The 21339-nt window shown below is 41.6% G+C and overlaps 1 protein-coding gene across 1 annotated transcript in view; it reads left to right on the forward strand.

Annotated features, from left to right (window-relative positions):
- Positions 1–21339, forward strand: part of PGM2L1 (phosphoglucomutase 2 like 1) — a 43502-nt gene that overhangs the window by 2589 nt on the left and 19574 nt on the right. Inside the window, exons 3-4 of the mRNA XM_030042494.1 lie at positions 13987–14154; positions 21103–21209. Of these exons, the coding sequence (XP_029898354.1) occupies positions 13987–14154; positions 21103–21209 (275 nt within the window). The remainder of the gene's footprint in view (positions 1–13986; positions 14155–21102; positions 21210–21339) is intronic.

A 21339-nucleotide genomic window follows, 5' to 3' on the forward strand; every position in this document is an offset into this window, starting at 1 on the left:
AAACTATGTGAACAATTAGTTATTGTTCTGTATTTTCTCCCTTTAATTTCTCTTCATCCACTAATTTTCCTATTGTACTTCCACATCTGCCTTGAGTCTCCTAAAGGAGTCTGGCTTGTGTAGAAAGCTGTGATCAGAGCAGTTGTCTCCAAGAAAACTGCTTCTCTTTAGAGCAAATGTTACAATTTTGGACCTTGGTTGCAGTAATGATTTTATGTGCTTGTGTTAAATGGCTTTATAGAGTGGCAAGAATGTGCCATGCAGAGTGTGGCATGAAAATGAGGTGTGCTCAGTACAGTAGCTGAGGGTTTCTTGTATATGGTAGCAGAGGAGGTTTTGGTGTAAGTCTGAGAGTCAGATACTGGCTCAGCAGCTGGTGGGAGAGAACAGTATGATCGAGATCCTGATCTACTTAATCAAAAGCTTGGTCCCAAAGAAAGGTTCACAGCTTTGCCTGAAAGTTGGAGTAGATAACAGGTACCCTCTTGCTTTCCCTCAGTAAGTCCTCACTCTGTAAAAATGAAGCCTAACCTCAAGCTGTTGGCTGCTGGTTTATTAATTAGCCCTGTAGGATTGCTGATAAGACTCCTCCAGGCATGCTCAGTGTAGTGTAGCTTTGCCCATCTTCAGTAAAGATACGGAGGAGTGTTTGTACACAAACTGTTCCTGGGCTGTGGTTGTTGTGGTGGAGTGTACCTGGGAGAAGGGGATATTTTATGGTTATTACAAAGGCACTGTTAGAACACCACATGGGGAGAAAAACCGGAATTAGTTCTCCAGGAGCTGTTTGTGCAGGCCCCTTTCACTGTACCCTCATTTTATTTTACTAATTCATGGACTCATTGTCAGTACACAAATGTAGCATGGATACCTTGTTAGCAAATAGGAAGCTGGCTTGGTTGGTTTTAGGGCTTTTTTGGAGTGCTCCTCAGTGTTCTTTTAATTTTTGTGACTTTTAAGATGTGTTTCAAGGGGCAATGGACTTGGTAGTTAAAGACCAATAACCTGCTCTTGTCATTCAACTTGAAATATTTTTTACTTATTAAGACTTTTAAGTGAATTTTTAAGAATAAAAATAGGAAAATAAAGTCTAGGAATTGGCCACAAGTGAGAAGATAAATTCTTCAAAATTACGTGTATGCATTGCAAGTTCTAACATTAAAACATGGAAGATAAAATGGTGAATTATTGAAATAGTTCATTCTGGGTTGAGTGAGGCACAAAACCTGTCTTGATACAACCAACACTACTGAGAGTGCGTAAACAACTTTGTGAAATGGGGGAAGCTCTGAAATAACCCAAGTGCTGTGCTTTAGTGCCTGTTCTAATTCATTAAAGTACATTAAGTCCATCAGGCTAGTCTTGAAACTTATGTCATAGCATTACTGTCTGTATTGATAAATAAACTGTATTGCTGTTTGTTGTCATGGAGGTGCAAAAGGGTATTGCTCTTCAGTGTTTACGCACTAACTTTCAGATATCAGAAATAAGACTTGAGCATTGGCTTGCTTTGTATAATTTGGAACTTCCCTTTGCTAGGTACCTCTGAGTTTGTACATGTAAATATTCTGTGTGGTGTAGGATCTTTTGTGGTTTTTTAACTGCTGGTCTACACATATTTGGGTGGTTTAATGATTTAAAAATGTTTTGAGAAATGAATGGTTTTTATTCTGCATCAGATCATAATGAGAGAATTGCAGAAAGAAGGTAGTCCCACACTTCCTCGCTGTTGTACTTCCCCCTTGCTACCTGCCTGAGCTAGAACAATATTCATGCAGTTGTTCAGGGCATGGATCCAGGGTGGTGGGGGGAAGGGAGTGGATTTGTTATTGATCAGACTCACTGCAGCTGCATAAATGTTATTTCTTTCCTGACACAAGAAAGGAGCCAGCATGTTAGTGGGAGCAGTCTGGGAAGCTGTGAATGGCCTCCTTCAGCAGCAGTGAGCTATAAAGCATTACTACAATAAGTGTCAATCCAGTTTATTTAAAAAGACATGTGGAAATGGTTGTAAAAAAGAAAAAAAAAAAAGCAGTGAAGTAAGGTTTTTTTTGTTTCTTGTTTTGTATTGGGCCTATGTAAAAGAGGTGGCTTGTCTGCTGGCCTGTGCAGCTGGCTCCTGGGGAGCCTTGCAGCACCCAGCCCTGGTGCCTTCCACCCACCCAGGTTCCTATGTTGCAGCCCTCAGATTTATTCATAGGTACCCTTTATGTATGTATATTTATATATGTGTGCATATCACATACATATATACACACACTTATTTAAAGATGCATAAATATAAGGAAACAAGGACAGCAAGGAACAACCCCAAAAGGTTACCAAAAAAGACAGCACAGACTGGAAGAACCAGCCAGTGGGTTCATGAATCAGAAACTTTATTTTGAGGAACTTTATGTACTTAAGATGGTTGGTGGGGAGGGTACTCTGTTCATGGCTGTGGGGATTCTCTAGCTGCTAGTAGGGCTGTGGAGGGGTACAGAGATGGAGGGAGGTGGTGAGGTTACTTTTGGCTGTGGCTGTGGGGAGCTTCTGTAGGACAATGACAGGGTATGGAGGTGGAGGAATACAGAGCTGGTGGGTGATGTGGAGATCCCTTTGTCCTTAGCTGTGTGGAGCTTCCAGATACCTGTAGATCCATAATGGGGTGTGGACGTGGAGGGTGGTAGGGTACAGAGATGGTTGGTGGTGTGGTGCTCCCTTTGTCCATGACTGATGGGCTTCTAGCTACCTGTGGGACCATAATGGGGTGTGGAGATGGAAGGATGGTGCGGAAATCCTTTTGCCCTTAGCTGTGGGGAGCTTCCAGCTGCCTGTAGGACCATGACAGAATTTGGAGAATGTAGGTGGATGGGGTTCGGAGATCCCTTTGTCCTCAGCTGTGGGGAGCTTCCAGCTGTGTGTAGGTCCATGATGCTGTACAGGCTGGGGCTGTGTGTTTCCTTATTCTTAGGTCAATGTCCTTGTAGAAAGGTGCAGCGTGCTCTGGCTGAGTAGTGGAGCCTCTGGTCTGGTTATGTCCACATCTGGGGCTGCAGCTGTCAAAGAGGGGAGAATCAACAACCAAAGCAGTCACCTTCCATCACCTCAGACCTCCCCTGCTTCCCTGCCTGGGGCTCTCCCAGCCTTCTGCCAAGGCTGTCCATCCCATGTCTCCCTGATGGCCAGGAGACACCCCTCCTAGGCCAACCGTGCCACCCACCCCCCAGTGGCATGGGCCACTACCAGTCTCCTGGCCACTAGTGATGGTGCCAGGAGCTCATGTGGGGCCCAGCCCACAGCTCTCCAGGGTAGAAGGATGGGGAGCTCCCTCTGCCCATGGCTGAGGAGCTTCCAGCTCCCTGAAGGAGTGTGACTTATCTCTGGAGGGAGAGGACAGGAGCGTGCTGTTGTCTGGTCCCATCCCTCTGTGGGTGTCCAGCTGTGATGCACAAGAGAAGCAACAAAGAAGGAACATCCACCTTGCCCTCCCCTGCCTGGCACAACCCTTGGTGTGCCCATCTGGGGCTGCCTGTGTCACCAATTCCCCGATGTTCTGCTTGCTGTGACATGGCTGTGACATCACCAGTGCTGGTGCATCACTGTGACATTGACCATTCAAGCAAGAAGAAACAAATATTAATAAAATAATAACAACAACTGACAATGCTGGGGACGGAAACCGAGTAGCTGCAGCAGCAATTTAAAGAACAGCAGCTCAGCAAAGGTTAAAATAGAATTAAAAGCAGCAGGTCCTATCTACTGCCCAGTTTTAAAGACTTGTGCTGCTGAGATTTGTGGGTTTGAAGGCTAAATTCTGGAAGAAAAGTGCTTATCAAGTTGACTAGAGGTAATATTTCACACATTTGAGATTAGACATGTCCAGTGCCAAACCCTGCATCCACAAGTTGCTGATGGCACTGAGGACATCTCTGCAAGTCCTGCGGTTCACACTTCTTTCTCTCCCTGACATGAACTAGAGATTTTGCCAGGGACTATCCTGTGCTACACACTTCAGTTAGACACTGGAACAAAATACATAAATTAACTTCTGTTTCCTTGTCATACTGCAAAAATATTACATCCCCTTTAACTGACAGGACCAGAAGCAATGGGCATAAAATGAAACACAGGAGGTACGCTCTGAACACTTGGAAACTTTTACTGTGAGGGTGACTGAGCACTGGCACAGGTTGCCCAGGGAGGTGATGGAGTCTCCATCCTTAGAGATATTCAGTAGCTGTCTGGACAGGGTCCTGGGCAACAGGCTCTCAGGTGACCTCTGGGGGTCCTGTTCTGTGAAACAAAAATCTGCTTTAACTTGTTTATATAAACTGTATAAAATCTTCCACAAAAATAGAAGTAGTGAAATGAATATCAACAGAAAGATGTTTTCTCTTGTTTACTGGATGCAATCTTACCATGACCCTCAGGAAGAACAGAGAACCAAATGAGATCTGTGTGCTGTGAACTATCTCGGATTGTTGGACAACGCAGTGGTGTGACCTGCTTTGTCTGTGACTTCTTCCTGTTTTGTATGCTGAGCCACAGAATTAAAGGGTGTTGAGTTGTACTTCTGTTTGCTCCTCTTGCCATTAGTTTTTCTGAAATGTGACTGTGGGTCTGTAATCAGAGAATTGCTAGTTCAGAGCTTTTTACGATACTTCCTTGCAGATGCAGATTTCCAGGTCTTAGCATTCCTGGAAAGACAGCACGATGTGCCTGTCCCCCTCTCTTGAAGGGAAGTAGCACGTCAGCAGTGCAGTCTGCACGTGCTTTTTGCAGTACAGTGTGGCTCTAGGCACGCTGTTTGTGGCCTTGTAACCTCCAGGGTGGATGGGCGCTATTAATGCTACGTAGTGCTTGGCTGAGACCCATCTTGTATGGTACATGCAGCCTCCCTGCCTCAAGAACTCATTGCTCTTGTTAGTTCAGAGTTCTCGTGGGGTGCTAGTTTTGGTAGTGTGAAGACTTGAGTCCTCTGTACATAGGTTGTATGATGTATGGGGGAGGTATAGGGCCTTTGGGCACAGTATTAGAGGACTGTTTGGTGCATGGAGCAAAACTGTTCCACAGCTCACTCCAGATGGGCAGAATGGATGTAGACTGTACCTAAAATGTTCTTTCAGCCTGGCTTCCTCCACTCTTATGGGCTCCCTACCAGAAGTTGACTGTTACAGAGTTGTGGCTCTCTGAGGGACCAGAATTTGGGAACAAAACAGAACAAGACAAACTCACGGTGTACATGTACCCCAAGTGGGTTGGCGGAGACCAGGGATGTTCTGTAGGGAAACTTCTACCTCTCAAGTACAGTACCTACAGCCATATGTAGAGGCTGTGATTTGCTCTACCATCACATTTCCCTCTCCCACTGCAGTAACTAGCCTGAGTAACTGCTTGCCTGCAGTTACCCAACTGATTTTAACATAAAAATGTTGGTGTGGTTGCTGACTAGAAAACAAGCCTTTCTTGCTTTACAAGAGGAAATGAGAACCTACAATTTTCGAGAAATTGTAAATGAGATCTTGATGTAGGTGCCGCTGCTGGCCTTAAGTTGTGTATATAAGGTGACTAGCTATGCCATGGACAATGCTCCATTTCTCTTCGTTAGGAGTTCCTACAAATAGATACTCTGGTGTGTTTGGATCTTAGGGACTGACCCTGATTTTATTTGAAAAAAAGCTTAAAACGATTGCTGATTAAAAACCAAAGGCTGACTGGCAAAGCTTGATGCACTTAATTTGTGGCTGTCAAATTTGCCGAATTCTAAACAAATTTGAGACTTACTTTTTTCTTCTCCCAGGCTACATATGCAAAGAGTGTCTGCAAAACAAAAAATTAATTGCTATGAGAGTTGTAAACTGCCACTTACTTTGACAGAGTATTAGCTTTGAAACCTAACTCTGGCAGTAAGTACACATTAACAATGTGATTGGGAGTGAAAGAACCAGTAAGAAATATTCAACTAATGCCTTTGTAGTTTAATTCTCCAGTTGTCTCAGATTATGTATCCTGATGAGCTACAAAGAAAGTGTAATTCTGTATCAGTAGGCAACTGTGCAGTACATGGAAAACTGAAGATGAAGAAGCATAACACTGAATTCAGCAGACAATATTTTTTTTTTTTTGTCTAATAAAACCTCAAGCCTTTCTTAAACATGTTGATGTTGCAGTCTCAACTGCTACGCTGGACTGCTGCAGGACATGACCCTACAGTTCTGCCCTACATCTGATTCTGGCGCTAACTTTGAACAACTACTTATAAAAATTATATCTCACATCCCTAGCAGGCTCATCCTTCCCTCTTCTTAAAAGCCATTATAATCACTTTAAAGTTTAACTCCACAGGACCACTAATGTAGGTTATGTGAAGTTCCTGAGTGAGAACTGAAGTCAGAAACAACACAGGTAACTTGCAAAAAAAACATTTTATGAGGAAGTAGTGCTAGCTTTCTAGAGATGGCATGTATATATATTAGTGTAATAATTTTATAGGAAAAAATAATGCAGAATTTATTTTTTTCTGGTGTGCACGTAAGTGCAGAACTATGTTCAGACTCTTACCCATGCAGCAGCCTGTCTGTCTCTCTGTTCCAGATGTTTCTTATTTCCATTTCTTTGTGACTGAATCTGAAGGGGAGGTTCTGATGGTCTCATCCTCTCTCCTCCCAGCTTGTTAGTAATGCAAAACCCTGCTCTCTTTGAGGATGAGAGGACTCCCTGAATGTACGTGGTAGAGTCTACTTGAAATGGGATAGGAAAACATTGCCTGACCTCTGGTTGCTCTTTACTTCCCATGTATCAAACAGCAAGCCTCAAAGCTATTTAAAAATTAAGAATGCTTCACAAATTTATTCTTAAGGGTAGATTAATGTAAGTGCCCTCAGAGATATCATGTTTGTAGGTGCTGCCAGATTGGGAAGTAGACAGTTGGGGGCAGAGCTGCTATTCAGGGAGAAGTAGACAGGTGAGGGGAATGGACCAGCAGGGACATTCAAGTTAAATTCAGTGAGGACAGACTGCACTTGAGAAAGAGGGACCCTCTATGGCAATAGAAGCTGGGGCTGGGCTCTGCTGAAAAGGCCCTGGGAGTCTCTGTAGGCAGCATGCTGAACAGGAGCCAATGGCCTCCCCTGGCAGCGGAGGAGGTTGACAGCATCACGGGCCCTTGTGGGGAAGGAATTCTGTCCCTTTGCTCAGCATTTGTTAGCCCGCATCCAGATACCGCATCTGGTTTTGAGCCCCCCCGGTACAAGACAGGTATTGACAAACTGGTGCAAGTTCAGCAGAGGGGCTCCAAGATGTTTGGGGGGCTGGAGCACTCGCCCAGTGAGGTGAGACAGGGAACTGGTGCTGTTTTTCTTACTTATCCTCTCCCTGCTGGACCAAGGGGAAAGCCACAGTCAGAAACCCAACTCTAGCCCAGTCACCAGCCAGAGGCATCTTCTTTCCTTCCCTGTCCCTTTTCTGGCCCCAACAGTGTACACTCAGGTAGCATGAGCCTCTTCTTCCAGGGCCCTTCCGACTGCTGTCACCTTATCTGCCGTCTCCTTGCATACTGCTGGCAGTGGTCAGGACCCCTTCCCCACCCGGAGCAGGAGGAACAGCATCTGTTGCCTCTTGATTGCTGCCTTGTCCTGCCTGCTGACCTACATATATATATGTATATGTGTGTGTGCGCGCACAGCTGCAAGGGGTGGAGCCCTGTGGTGTGGTGCTGCTTGTCAGATGCATGGAAAGCTGTTTGGCTGGCAGCAGAGGTCTCCCCATCCCTGCAGAATGTGGGTCTGTGTGTGGGTCTCACCTCCCTCTCTAGTGCTGCCCTCTTCCCTGCCCTCTTTGCCTTTGGAAGGTTGATCTCTGTGGGCTTGAAGGACCTTGCTCTCTGCCAGATGCTTTTTCTACCAGTAAGTAATCCTCTGAAAGCCAGTAGCAGCGTGGGGCTCAAAGGCTTTCAAGAGCCTGTTGCCCCTTTCTTTGGGGAGAGTCAGTGCTGCTTCTGCCAGACATCCTGCCTGGTCCTGGGCTCAGGCCTGTGCACACGCGTTCCTATCGCAGCATGCAGACCCTGCTAAAGCCATGGTACTGAAATGGACTCAGCCTCTTCTTTTCCCACGTCCCTAACCACTTCCTAGTGTGGGATAGCAACTGCAGCCTAGTGACTAGGATATTCCCTGCTCAGCTTCACAGGGCAATGAAGGAGAAACCAGTATTTGACAGTCAGCCCCTGAACCTCTTGGGGTAACCCTACCAGACAAGTCACCAGTGCATCTGGAGCGGCTGGGGGACCCTAGGAAAGACCACAAGTCACATTGGTGGGGTAAGGCTGCAGGCACTGAGCTCACCACAGCACCTTTGCCCTTGTATCGCACCCTCTGTGCCTCCAACAGTGATGCTGCGCTTGCTGGCAGGCACAGCAGCTGGGGTCCCTACACTGACCTGCGTTCCCTGAGCTGCGCTGCTGTCTGTGAGTGCTTTAGCTGCTCTTCCACAAAGTCTTGTTGGCCAGCAGCGCAAAGATTTGGAGTGTTTGGTGGGTATTGAAATAAATGCTCTTCTCATATCTCTGACTTCCGCGTACTGCTTGACTTCAGACAAAGCACTGAATTCTGTGGGCTCTTCAAATCACTAAATCCATGAGAAGAATTTGAATTGCTTTGTTAGAGCCATTAGGGATGCAAGCATATTTTAGAGCATTGCTTTTATTAAGAAATGACTAGTTTTGTATGAAACAGCCTAGTTTATTTCTACTTAGGACAGGAAGCTTTAGGCAGTCTTGTGTTGTTGTTTTTTTTTTTTTAAGGGTACTAAAAATAATGTCCAAACACTGTAGTTGATAATCTCTAAGGAACTTCCCTTTTGCTTATGCTAGGCTTCTGCGTTGTGATTAATGGAGCTTACTGACGTACTAATCCAGGCAGCGGTTAACAGTGGGCATTTCAGTTGTTCTGAGTTTGTATTTCTAAGCTAATTGAGTTTGGTGTTAACACTATGCTGCTGCCTTGCTTGCCTTCAGAAGCTTGAGAAATTCTCTTCTAAGCAGTGATCTGTTATAGTTATTTTTGAATACATCAATGAACTACTTAAAGCTGCTAGTAAGCCTCTCGCCTCAATGTCACATAATTGCATCTGTAGGTGGGATTGATGATATTTCCTTGGACCTTAGAAATACAATGGGATGCTGCATAGCTTGACTAATCTGATATACCCTGCTAGTGCCTCTTGCTTCACATGACAGGAAAGTTAGTGTTGATAGAGTGACTGTGCAGTGATACTAATGACTTCAGAAAATGTGCTTTGCATAAAGGCATACTAGGCTTTCTTCTTCATAATCCCAGTCTCTAATGTTAAAGTCTGTTCTGTGTTTTAACATTACAGCTATTCCGCTTTGACAAATGAACATTCGTTAAGAGCTACTGTGAAACTTTCAGAGGTTTTACTTCATTTCGTAACTGTAAAGCAAAACAGCAAAAAACTTGTTTTTTGAGAATTTGCAATAGGGTTAATGATAGCTTCCACTGTTGACATTTATCTTTTAGTCCCACCTGACTGCAGTGCCTTTTGAAATTCTCAGTTTAGTATGGTAAATGGTGTTCATACCCAAGCAGTATGTTGCAAGAAGCTAAATGGGTCCATAGGCTTTGAAGCTCCAACTCAGAGGAAGAAAAAAAAAAAAAAGAGAAGCGGTAAGGATTGTGCCATGATGGTTGTGATAACAGCTGTCTTGAGATCAGTCTTCTAATGCTATTGATGCGTAAGCCAGAGTGTGAGACAGATCACCACCACATCTGAATTTATACCAAGTCTCATAAAATTCCTTCTTTTTGTTGCCCCAGGACTTTCAGGTGATATGTGGAAAGCTTTGACATTTTCTTCTTTTTCACCTTTTTTTTTCTCCTTCCTTCTCTTCTGATTGCAGGAGATTTTAGCTAACCAAGCGCAGCCTGAGCAAATTAAAATGTTATTTGGATGCTATTTTGGCTCACTCATTTTTGTTCCCTAGGAAGTATATAAGGTAGCTTCAATCAAAAATGCATGTTAAACTATTTGTAAAATAAATGTTTACGCTATTGCTTCAGGAAAGTCTTGCCTCAGTTTTGCAAAACTCCAGACCATAAACTGTGTAATGTACTACATGTTACTCTATTTTTGCAGGCAAGCAATACAGCATATCCTAAAAAGCCATTAAAGATGCTGTGTAATTTAATAACCTTATTTTAAAGCAGAATTATGTATTGAATTATGATAGTGTGAAATGAGGTTTTCATGTACTCTTGCCTCAGACTCTTTTCAGATTAGTCATTTGTTTTCTGGTTGACTGTCTGTGAACTGCTAAAAGAGAAGCTTTCACTTCTGGGATTTAATATTTGTTGTGCCCCGTTGTTTTTGTTTTATTCTTAGGCTTTTTTTTTAAGCTGTGTTGTGAGTAATGGCTTGCTCTGGTTGCAGAGCCATCTGAGACCCTGAACAATAATGGCTTGCCTTTTTATTTTATGGTGCAAAGAAATTAAAATTTATTTTAAATTCACGTGTCTCATCCTGCTATTGTTCAAAATCTGTTATCAAGCTGTGGAAATAGTTTCAGATTTTTCAACAAGTTTTATGCAGTATTTTTTTCCTAATGAAGGTGTGCAGCTCGTACCATTGTGCTTTCCCCAGCATTTTTCAAATCCTCCTGAAGAACCTCCCTCTGTGCAGAGCATGTTTCCCAATGCTGCAGAGCCTGCCTTGTGGCAGGCAGTGTGGGAGCTGAAGCTGGCTGACCTCTATTTTAAATGTCAGGGGTGCTTCACCCTTGCCTTTCAGATTCCATTTGCCTTTTTTAACCCTTCCTTAGCACCCTGCTTGAAGCAGTGCTGTTCTAGAGAAGCACTTGTACAGCCTGAGCTGTACTGTTACACAGCTGTCGTCATTGTTTTTTACAGCTGTGTATCGATTGCCTTCTACACTGTCTGTGTTGTTGGCAAGCCTGACTGGGTTGTGCTGTGTTTATAGGATCTGTGAAGTGTCTTGTCCAAACTGGATGTCAGTAGACAGGCTGAGTTTCCTGATGACCAAATGAATTCACTGAGCCTTCAAAATCCCTGTGTTTATAAAATGTGGGTACTTATTGATCCACTTCTTTCAGAACAGCATCCTATGGGTGAAGTGCTCCCTGTTAGTACATGTTGTAAAAAGACAGACGTGGATATTCTTCTATCATTGTTTTTCTTTGTCAAACTGGACTTGCCTTCTCTTGCTTTCCCCCAGGTCTCCCCAGGCATGTCCAGGATAGTGTGGTTGGTATTACTATGACTATCTAATTCAAATCATCATAGGTAATTAATTTTGAAGTTTCCCTATTTTGTCTCATTGTTTCCTAGCCTCAATATCAGTTGAGGGTGCAGAATAACTATGAAGAACAAATTGTGTGTGTGTGTGTGTGTTTTGTACACTTGGAAGTTCATGGCTTCAATGGTGATGCAAGTGTAGGAAAATACTGAATGAGCAGAGGGAGATTTCAATACTCAGTGTCTCTTATCCACCCTCCTACATAACATACTGTGCACTGCATAGGATTGACTTTAAAACACTCATAGGATTGTAAAATTTCCTACCTTAAGGTAAATATTCAAATTAAGCCTTTCAGAGATGTGTATAATCACTCCCTCAGCTGAACTATGAATGAGGATAAATGTATTCTCTATACATGGACATGACAAACACATTCTTTTGTAATTGCAATGACTCTGTTTAAAATGGAGTGGGTTTCAGATCAGAATTGCTTCTTACTGTTCTATTTAGCCAAACTTTTTCCTTGTCAGGTGGCCATTCATTTTAGTTGTGGGTTTTAGATGATAAAGGCATGTGATGACAACATTTTTTTAAAATGTTCTGTCCTGACTTGTCTGGTGTTTGTACCCCTTTTGTTGGTACAAGCAGCCTTCCTGTGCAGATCAGGAACTCCCTAAGCAGCAAATACTGAGATCGCCCTTGCATCTTTGTCCAGCTTCCTGCCATAATTGCGCTGTCCTTATGCCTTTTTTGCAGCCCAGAAGGCCAACCGTGTGGTGGGCTGCATCACCATCAGCGTGGCCAGCAGGTCGAGGGAGGGGATTCTGCCCCTCTGCTCCGCTCTGGTGAGACCCCACCTGCAGTTCTGCGTCCAGCTCTGGGGTCCTCAGCACGGGAGAGACAGGGACCAGTTGGAGCGGGTCCAGAGGGGGGACACAAAAATGATCAGAGGGCTGGAACACCTCTCCTATGAGGACAGGCTGAGAGAGTTGGGGTTGTTCAGCCTGGAGAAGAGAAGGCACTGGGGAGACCTTACTGCAGCCTTTCAGTACTTAAAGGGGGCTTATAAGAAAGATGAGGACAGACTTTTTAGTAGGGCCTGTAGTGATAGGACAAGGGGTAATGGCTTTAAACTGAAAGAGGGCAGTTTAGATTAGATATTAGGAAGAAATTCTTTACTGTGAGGGTGGTGAAGCACTGGCACAGGTTGCCCAGAGAGGTTCTTGATGCCCCATCCCTGGAAGCATTCAAGGCCAGGTTGGATGGGGCTTTGAGCAACCTGATCTAGTGGAAGGTGCTCCTGTCCATGGCAGGGGGTTGGAACAAGATGATCTTTAAGGTCCCTTCCAACCCAAACCATTCTATGATTTTTCTAGGCATCTGCTGACAATTGCTGTCAGAGTGCTGGACTAACCAGCCCTTTGGTCTGACCTGGTACGGCCTCTTTCAGGTAACGGCAGAGCAGCTGATGAGCAAGTCCCTGCTGTGATACACACTGTACAAACACCAGCATGTAACTGCAGGGAGCTTTTGATTGTAATAAGCTGTGCAAGTGTAGGTGAAGTGGTGTAACAGTTGGCTAACAATGATACCAGAAAGGGAGAATGTCTCTGGCTCTTCCATATGAACCATAACACTGTTTATATATTGATATACATCAAATTAACTGACTTACATGGTATTTTGATTTTAAGTATTTCCTCTGAGTATGCTGGTGGGTGTATGTTTTCCTGGTTTTGGTGGCAAATCACAAAGCAACTGCTATCTTTGTGTTCTCTAAGACCAACAATAATGTTTCAATGACATGAGCACTGCTTTTGGGAGCAGAATTTTTTCTTCTTCAGAAAGGTGCTAGCTGTTAAAGATACATCCAGTGACTTCTTTGGAGAATTCTTTGTTTAGTGGCTGTATCCTGTACTGTGTGAAATGCCTTCTTTCTGAACTTTTAGGTAATTGGGGAATTTTTTTTAATTCTCTGGGTTTTACTGACAAGATTCTTGAGACCTTTCGAAGTACAGTTAAAAATCTAAGTTTGGAGAGTAGGGCAATCGGCTGTTACAATGATGCATGTAATACCTTCAGGAATAGGACTTTTTTTTTTTTTCAACCCCCTTATATCCAGTGTAGGTACTGAGAAGGGAAGGTGTCAAAAATGGCTGGGATTTTGACAGAAATACCCATCTTTATTTGAGAGTTTGTGATAAATAGGGGCTTTGACTCTCTTGTACCCACCTCACTAAAGATTAATGTAACTTGAAAAGACAAGCTTTATTTTTTGTTTTACAATATCAGCTTTATTTTACTGTGCCTGTTTACAGACCTTCCCTGCGGGTGGGGAGGAAGGAAATACTGCTTTGAAGTTAGGATTTTTTTCTGTCTTCCAGCAGCACAGATTGAGAATTAACTTGTGCTATCTGCCTTGGAAGAACCTGTTCTGAAGTCTGTGCTCCTCAGTTACGGGCTTCATGTAGCTGGAAGGTGTATTAATGACTAGGCAAACACATCAGCGTATCAATGGCAGCAAGAGCTCTTGAATCTTTTATAAAGAAGGATGATACAGAAAAGAATACAGTAGAAATGAGTTACAATGAAGGCTAGTTTGTGCAGACAGGCATTTTATAGGATAGGAAGAACTTGTTGCACTGCAGAACTAGGAGTTATTTAAAAACAATGAGCATATAGTTCAGATCCTGATTTCAAGAACTAAATGAAGACCTTAATCTTCTTTTGCAGAATCAAAAAACAAAAGAACAGATTGAAAGCTTGTTACAGAATGGAAAACATAAAGAGTTACGGGATCGTCTCTGCTGCAGGCTGACCTTTGGGACTGCTGGGCTTCGCTCTGCTATGGGAGCAGGCTTTTGCTACATTAATGATCTTACAGTGATCCAGTCAACGCAGGTAAGCTGAATAGTTGCATAGGAGACAACTCAATGGTTTCACAGTAAATGTTTGGGTCATACAGTGTACCACTGAAATACAAGCAGCCATTCAACAGTAGAGTGATAATGCGAAATGTTTAGTGCTGAAAGAAAATAAAGTAGCTTGAGCAGGTTTAATTGGACATCCTAGGAGGCAGAATATAATCACTTCCACTGGAATTTGGCCAGTAGTTAAAAGTCTGTTATACTGCTCTGTAGTTGGAAATCGTTATGTCATAAGAACTTTTAGCGTTTGTCAAACTAAACAAAAAACCCCAAGAAAACCCCAAAAGCAAACCCACCTCCAATGAAACAAGCCTTTTCTTTCATTTTTAGCCAAAGTTGTGAATAACTGTACAAAAATAGCAGGTGGTGCTAAGGAAATGAACAGGAAGTAAGATGAAAAAGCAAATATAGACTGACTGTGAAGAATATCTGTATTGTAAATTGTTTAACTTCTGGGGAATCCTTCTAGTAACACTGGTTGTGTTTCCTACAACTGGATTGGGTAGCTTTAGAAAATGTTGGTGTTAAGTGCACTGGCATTGCTGTAGCTCTGTCTTTTAGCTCTTCACGCTTTTTTAAGTAGAGAAGCAAGAAAATAATTTGAGATACAAACTTAAACTCTCAAACTGCAAATCTTATGTTACGTATTGTATCAGAGAGGTCGATGATTCATGGTTTATCTATTATTTAGTATTTGTGTATTTGGGTTAGAGATATTATAGAATTATTTGCTAAGAAAACATTGTAAACAGATGTTGATCTTTTTGAGGCTAGTTCTTTGAAGTTTGGAGTATTTTGGGATGGACATCCTGATTTGAATACGGGCAGGGAGATCTTGGAACTTAGATGTAGCTCTTGACTGCCATTTTGACAGTTGTATGTTGTTGTTGGAAAGGGTCTGATGGGATGGGTGTGCATGTGGGGTAAAGTTTTGGTCAGGGAGGCTTTAGTCATAATTTCCTGCTCCTCTGCCAGAGATTAGGCTCCTCTTGGTGGTGGCGCTGGATGCATATTTAGAAGGGCACAAGAGCTGGTACATGGAGTTGAGGAGCTGGATAGGGGCTGCCGTGGGGACACGAATGATACCAGTGCTGAGGTGGGGAAGACTGGTGGCAGAGACTCCTCACTTCTGACACATCTTGCTGTTTTAAGTTAACAACCAGAAATACAATTTTCTGGACTTGTTTCTTCAATATCTTTTACCTTCCTTTTTTTTCTCAGTTGATTTTGGTCTTGCATGCCAGAAGAGGTCTGGAAAATTATCAGACTCTTCTCTGTTTCCCCCCCTGCTTCTCTGTCAGACGATGTTAATGAGTTGTATGTGTGTTGATTGTCTGAATGAATCAACCTATTGATTAATATAAGGCTTAATCATCTGTTTTTCTTCGAAGTGCTGTTTTGTTCAAGGGCAGATGATATAGTCTTTCTCAAAGAACTTGGTCCCCAGTTGTCTCACTTCTTTCCCCACCTTTTTGATAAACACCTTTGGAAGGAACAGTTGATATTAGTTTAGTTCTTGATCCAAAGTGATCCATGCTTCTCTTCTATATTGCTCTCTCATAGTGGTTTTGTTCTTAAATTTGCTTATTGTACAGTACCAGGGTGTTTTTCAGCTGATGTGTTCCTCTATCACTTTTTCCCCCAAGCAAGTGGATTAAATAACTACTCTTCACAACTAAACCTCATAAGAAGTTAATTCAGAGTACATTTGAAACTGCTTTGATATTATTGAGACTTTGAGCATGTGAAAGAAAAGTCTGAATTTGAACATTGATTTATCTAGGGTTGTAGTCTTGTTAAACTATCATTCCTGACTTTGATAGTCATTCTTGCACATATTTTATTATGGTAAATATTAACCAAAAAGCAGTGGGATTCTTAATCTGCAAAATACAGCTTTCTCTCACCCCAGTAAAGGTAGTGGGCAGCAAGGAAAGAGAAGTGTTGAATCCTTTTTCAAAAGAGTAGCATTAGTCAGAAAATGGATGTTCCAGATTTCCTTCCCTTATGAACATCTAAAATACAAATGGGTTTGGACTGTGTATATTAAATATATTTAAACGTCTTATCTGTCCCCACCTTTAGTCTTGACTATTGAAAATATAATGAACAAAGGTTGATAAAATCTCTCATTTAATACCATGTACTTAAATTTTTTAAATAGCTGTCTCTTTTCAGGTTAATGCTCTGATAGAAAGTCCCTCAGTAGACATGACTGAAATAATTTATTTTCTGTTTGCTCAGTGTACAGTGATGTCCTTAAAACTTGGAACAGCTGGGACTCTAAGCTGTTTGACATACTGCTAATGTCTGACTTGTACAACTGGAGCCCAAACTCTTGTGGTGAAACCAAATTCCAATAGCTGTTTATATAGGCTTTGAAAAGGAGAGAAATAACGTGTTGGAGCTCATTGGTAGGGTTTGCAACCCAGCCTTGTATCTGACCATTTTTTCGCTTCAGTATCATCTTGGGTCTAACAAAGTTTTCTTCTCATTTCTAATCTGTAAACTGGACACATCTTAGAATGAGGATTCCTTTATTTATTTCTACCCTTACTCATCTGAGTATACCAAACTCATCTGCTACAAATACTGTAATGGTATGAACAAAACTTACTGATGTGGTACAGGTGGTCTCAACTGATCCAGTGGGAATGAGCCGAAGAGATTAAGAAAAACAAGTTTAAAAACTAGTAGTTTGTTTGCCAGTGGTGGAATTGTTAAGAGTAGCAAAGTTGCTTTAAACAAGTCCTCTTTTCTTTGAAGCAGAGTAAACACTTGATAATGCAGAGGAAGTTAATAATAGTCGTTTTATTTTTTGGCCTGTGTAGTCTGAATTTGGAGTTGCTCAAGCCCTGAGCGACTGAATGTTACATGCTGCCTTTGTGTTTCCAGTCTTATGAAAGCGTGACTGAACTTGGATCGGGTGACTGATACGCATTCTTGGCAGAAAGTGAAAAGTTTCATTTTGGTCAGCAGGGAATGTGTTTGCAAGTTCAATTTCATGGACATCGCTGGCTTCTGAAAGTAACAAACTGGGTTGTATTCATTTGCTTCCTCTGTGAGCTTCTATTTTTAGCTGTTTATTAAAGCTATATATCAAGTTAGGAAAAGCAATCTCTGGGAAGCAGATTAGAACTTGTTTCTGAAGTAAACTGCATCAGATTTAATCTCTTTGAGTACTCTGGTTTCAGAAGCTAATGACATAAACAGTTTTGCTGAACCTAATCTGAAAATGGGCAACTGTGTCGCGCTGTATTTGTCCTTACTTGCTACAGGAATAAATGGCCATTCAAAAAAGTAGACTTCAGTGTAATAAAATTTCCTTCAATTAAAATAAACCTTGGTTAAGTTGCATGCTTAAGTGCGTGCTGTGTTCTTCATTTGCATAATTATAATGATGTCACGAAAAGTCAGATCCAGAAAGGTACAGAATATCCAGAAGTTGCTTTTGACTCTTCTGAGGATTGTAGCTATGTAACCTAAGCATAAAGCCTAGATTTTCCTGCTCAAGTATTGCTTCTGTCCTGCTGAGCCAATTGCTGTTTTTAGTAGGTAAGTAACCCACCAATGACCTCCATAATGACAAAACCAGTCACCTTTGCATCATTGCTATGAGTTTCCTGTGCTTATATAAGCAAAGCTAAAGAAAATAGTTGAAAGATTTAAATACTGGGCTTCATAAAGCTGTTACTATCTCTCTTCATTTCATCAACCAAAAATCTTTCCATCCCATTCTTGATACCATCACTTTCCCCTCACTTCTCTTTTGAATTTCATCATAAGGGACTGGACATGCAAGAGGATTATTTAAAACATGGCAGTAGAAGCAGACTAGATCTGTCTGTGAATTTTATATAGGGAAATCACCTGAACTGTGCAGTGGTATAAATATTTGTAATACTTCAGTGCATCTAAAGAGAATTTTGTTTTAGACCCACTGAGGTGGTTATACATTTGTATGCTGACACTTGCTAATAAGTTATTAATTATCACCAAGTATGCAATGGCAAGATGTTGACTTGGATATCTTCAATTTAGAAGCAGTAGCTATCCCAGGAGAAATTAGATGGGGACACTATCAAAAACTTAGTCTTGTAAAAAGGCAATAGAAGTTCTTTAAATTTGTTCAAGAAAGAACTTATCCCAAGACGTGTTGGAGTTACTAACTAATTGCTGCCTGAGAAAGGGAGAATATCTGGAAAAAAATAGGTGTGAACTTGAGTAGAGGGTTCAGATAGTGGAGAGACTCTGCATTCACTTCCTCTCACTGTCATTTTTTATTTACCTTTATTAAAGCTGCAGGAAATAAAAATATTTGGATAGTAAACAAGTCCAGTAGGGCTGGACTAATTTCAGCTGTGGGATCCTTGGCTAAGCTTAAGGTATTTTGTTCTCATACTTCATATTGCGTTGTCTTAATTTTAAGCGAAACTTCTCTGTGGCAAAAAGTAAAGACATTCCTATTTTCATTCATGTGAAATCCTCGATATCTGTCAGTGAAGCTGGTTTAAGATGATGTCCCAGGAAAAATCTTGCCTCACCCTTGAGTAGAGTGTTACTTAGATTGTAGTGGCACCCAAGAGCTGCCAAAAATGCTCGGGCAGAAATAGCTGGGATGAGGTGCAGGGGAGAAAGTACAGAAGATCAAATCTACTAACAAAAAAAAAAAAAAAAAAAAAAAAAAAAAAAAAAAAACCAATACAGGCCCTGACTTTGCAACAGAAGTAAATCAGCTCTTCTGTGTTTGAGGAATGGAGGGAATAGGAAGCTGGGAGATGTATAAGGGTGCAGGCATTAGAGCCGAAAAGCCAAACCAGCTATGATGGTTGTCATTGGGAAGTAAGGGGTGAGGAAGAAATTTGATGTGCAGAATACTAGAGATGCTAAGCTTGCCAGAATGTTCAAGGGATGCCTCTGCTGTTGAGGGAGAGCTCCTGGGGGGTAGGTGTGAAATAGAAATCTTGTGTAACACTTTTACAAATGTAAAGAGTGTTTTGTCATTTGTAATGTATTGACTTTGTGTGGACAGGAGTGTTAGTTGTTCTATCTGAACTTACCTTGATTCATGCTGCTTCTGAAAAAGTTCATATGCCTCTGTTTTCTGCTTCTAATTAGTACCAGTTTGTCTAATAGGGTCCTGCTTCTTCTGTAAAACTTTTTGTGCTGTTTCTTGATGTTTGATGGACTAGTACAGATAAAAAAAGCCTCTGCAATGTCCTCTGATCTCAAGATATCACTAGCCTAAATAAGGATCTGTTGATAAGAAATCTGTTGCTCATCCCTTTAAATGTTAGTCAATCTGTTCAAGTCAAACTTGAACAAGTTTTTCGCATTCCTCTGTCTTGTATCTATTTACAACTGTGAATGAAATTTCTTGAAGTTGTCAGGGTGATGTGAACATGTTTGTGTATCAACACGTTTCAGTTCAGTGTGAAGGTGACTTCAGTAGGTGATCGTGCCATGGCACAGCTCCCAGTTCCATCAGTATTCAAAGATTTTTATTTTACAAGTTTTTCTCTCTCTGAATCCCTCTATAGAAGCACTACATCTGTGGCTGAAATGGTTCTCCAAAGAGATGCCAATATCCACTTGTTCATATTTAAAGTATATTCCTTGGTGGAAAGGGAGATAACCATTAAAAAAATTGAGCTCAACTGAATTTCATGGGTAGGAGTCAGGCTAACTTTCCAATTCAGAGATTGCTTATTGGCGATATTGAGTCAGATTCAGATAAGGACACTGCAAAGAATTGCACTTAATACTGCAGGAAAAATCTGTTTAATTCTAGTATGAAACACCCCCACCCCTTCTATAAAGAGGAATATCGTGCCCTCATGAGAGGTAGGCATTTTAAGATAACCTTGGCTATGGTAAGTTCACAGTGCTGTGTTTGTGTTAGGGAAGGCTGCTTTCTGATTGTGGTGAACTGTAGCCTCTGGAAACTTCCATTAACAATAGTGCTTCCATCTTTTTGTCTAAAACTGCTGATCCATCCTGGGTTGTTTCTGTGATGGATCTCCAGAGAGATTCTAACTGGGAAATGAATGGATGCGAAGGCCACAGGGAAGGTGAAGCTGGAATACCATGTAATGCACTATTTCAAAGAGTGCCTATCTCTTCCTTTTTTGAAAAGGAGGGGTGGCTGACTGAGAGGCTGTTTTTCTTCTGTGTATGTTTCAGTGCATATTTCTCCTCACCCGCAGTGTGTTTTAAAAGTTTACTCCCTTTATCTGCTTCCCTTTCTTTTCCCTGCACAGGAGCCTTCTCTGATATCTTGCCATTGGAAATGTTCTGTCTTGATGTATAGAAGACAGCTTGTATTTATGCTATTTTATCTGCATAGTATATAAATTGAGGACTCTAATCTCTCCACCTGGAGCAGGTCACTAGTAATAAACTTTTTGTTTGAAAAAGTGGGTAAGGATGAAGCATCCTTTTAACGCAAATTTAGAACTAACATTTTGGAACCAGTGCTGAAAAGGTGTCTGACTTTATCTTTGTGTTCACAGCATAAGACTAGCACTAGCCTTATATTGCCTGAGTGGATGGACTTTCAAAAAATGGATTTTTCTCAATCAAGTCTTTAAGAAGATTGTTTGAGTACATAAAAGCACAGTATGGATTGAAAACAAGTGTTTGCTGCTTGAGGATTTTGCTGGCTTGAGCTTTCTTTTTATGCTGTTTGGTCACTTATTGTTGTACCGCTTTTATTTCCCACAACTGTTTCTCTGTTTGCTTGCTTTCTTTCTGTGAATACTTCGGGGAAAAATAAATACACTGCTTTTGTGAATATCGTTATTGATGATTTTGCCTACTGATGTTATACATCCTATGTGAAAGATCATTTTTAATGTTTGTGTGTGCTGCACTAGAGCTAATTCTTTGCTACTTATTTCTTTTTTTTTTTTTTTCTTTCCAGGGGATCTACAAGTATCTTGAGAGGTGTTTTTCAGACTTTAAGCAGAGAGGCTTTGTTGTTGGATATGACACACGAGGTCAGGTGACCAGCAACTGCAGCAGTAAGAAGTATGAGTATTGATTACATTTGCAAGACTAGAAATTAAATTGTGGCTTTAAATGCGTTCTGTTCTATCAGAATATTTTTGTCATGAACTGCACACACTTTCCCCTCCCTTAGTCCATTTAAATAGTAATG

The sequence above is a fragment of the Aquila chrysaetos genome, chromosome 19 (assembly GCF_900496995.4).
Source record: "Aquila chrysaetos chrysaetos chromosome 19, bAquChr1.4, whole genome shotgun sequence".
Taxonomy (NCBI): domain Eukaryota; kingdom Metazoa; phylum Chordata; class Aves; order Accipitriformes; family Accipitridae; genus Aquila; species Aquila chrysaetos.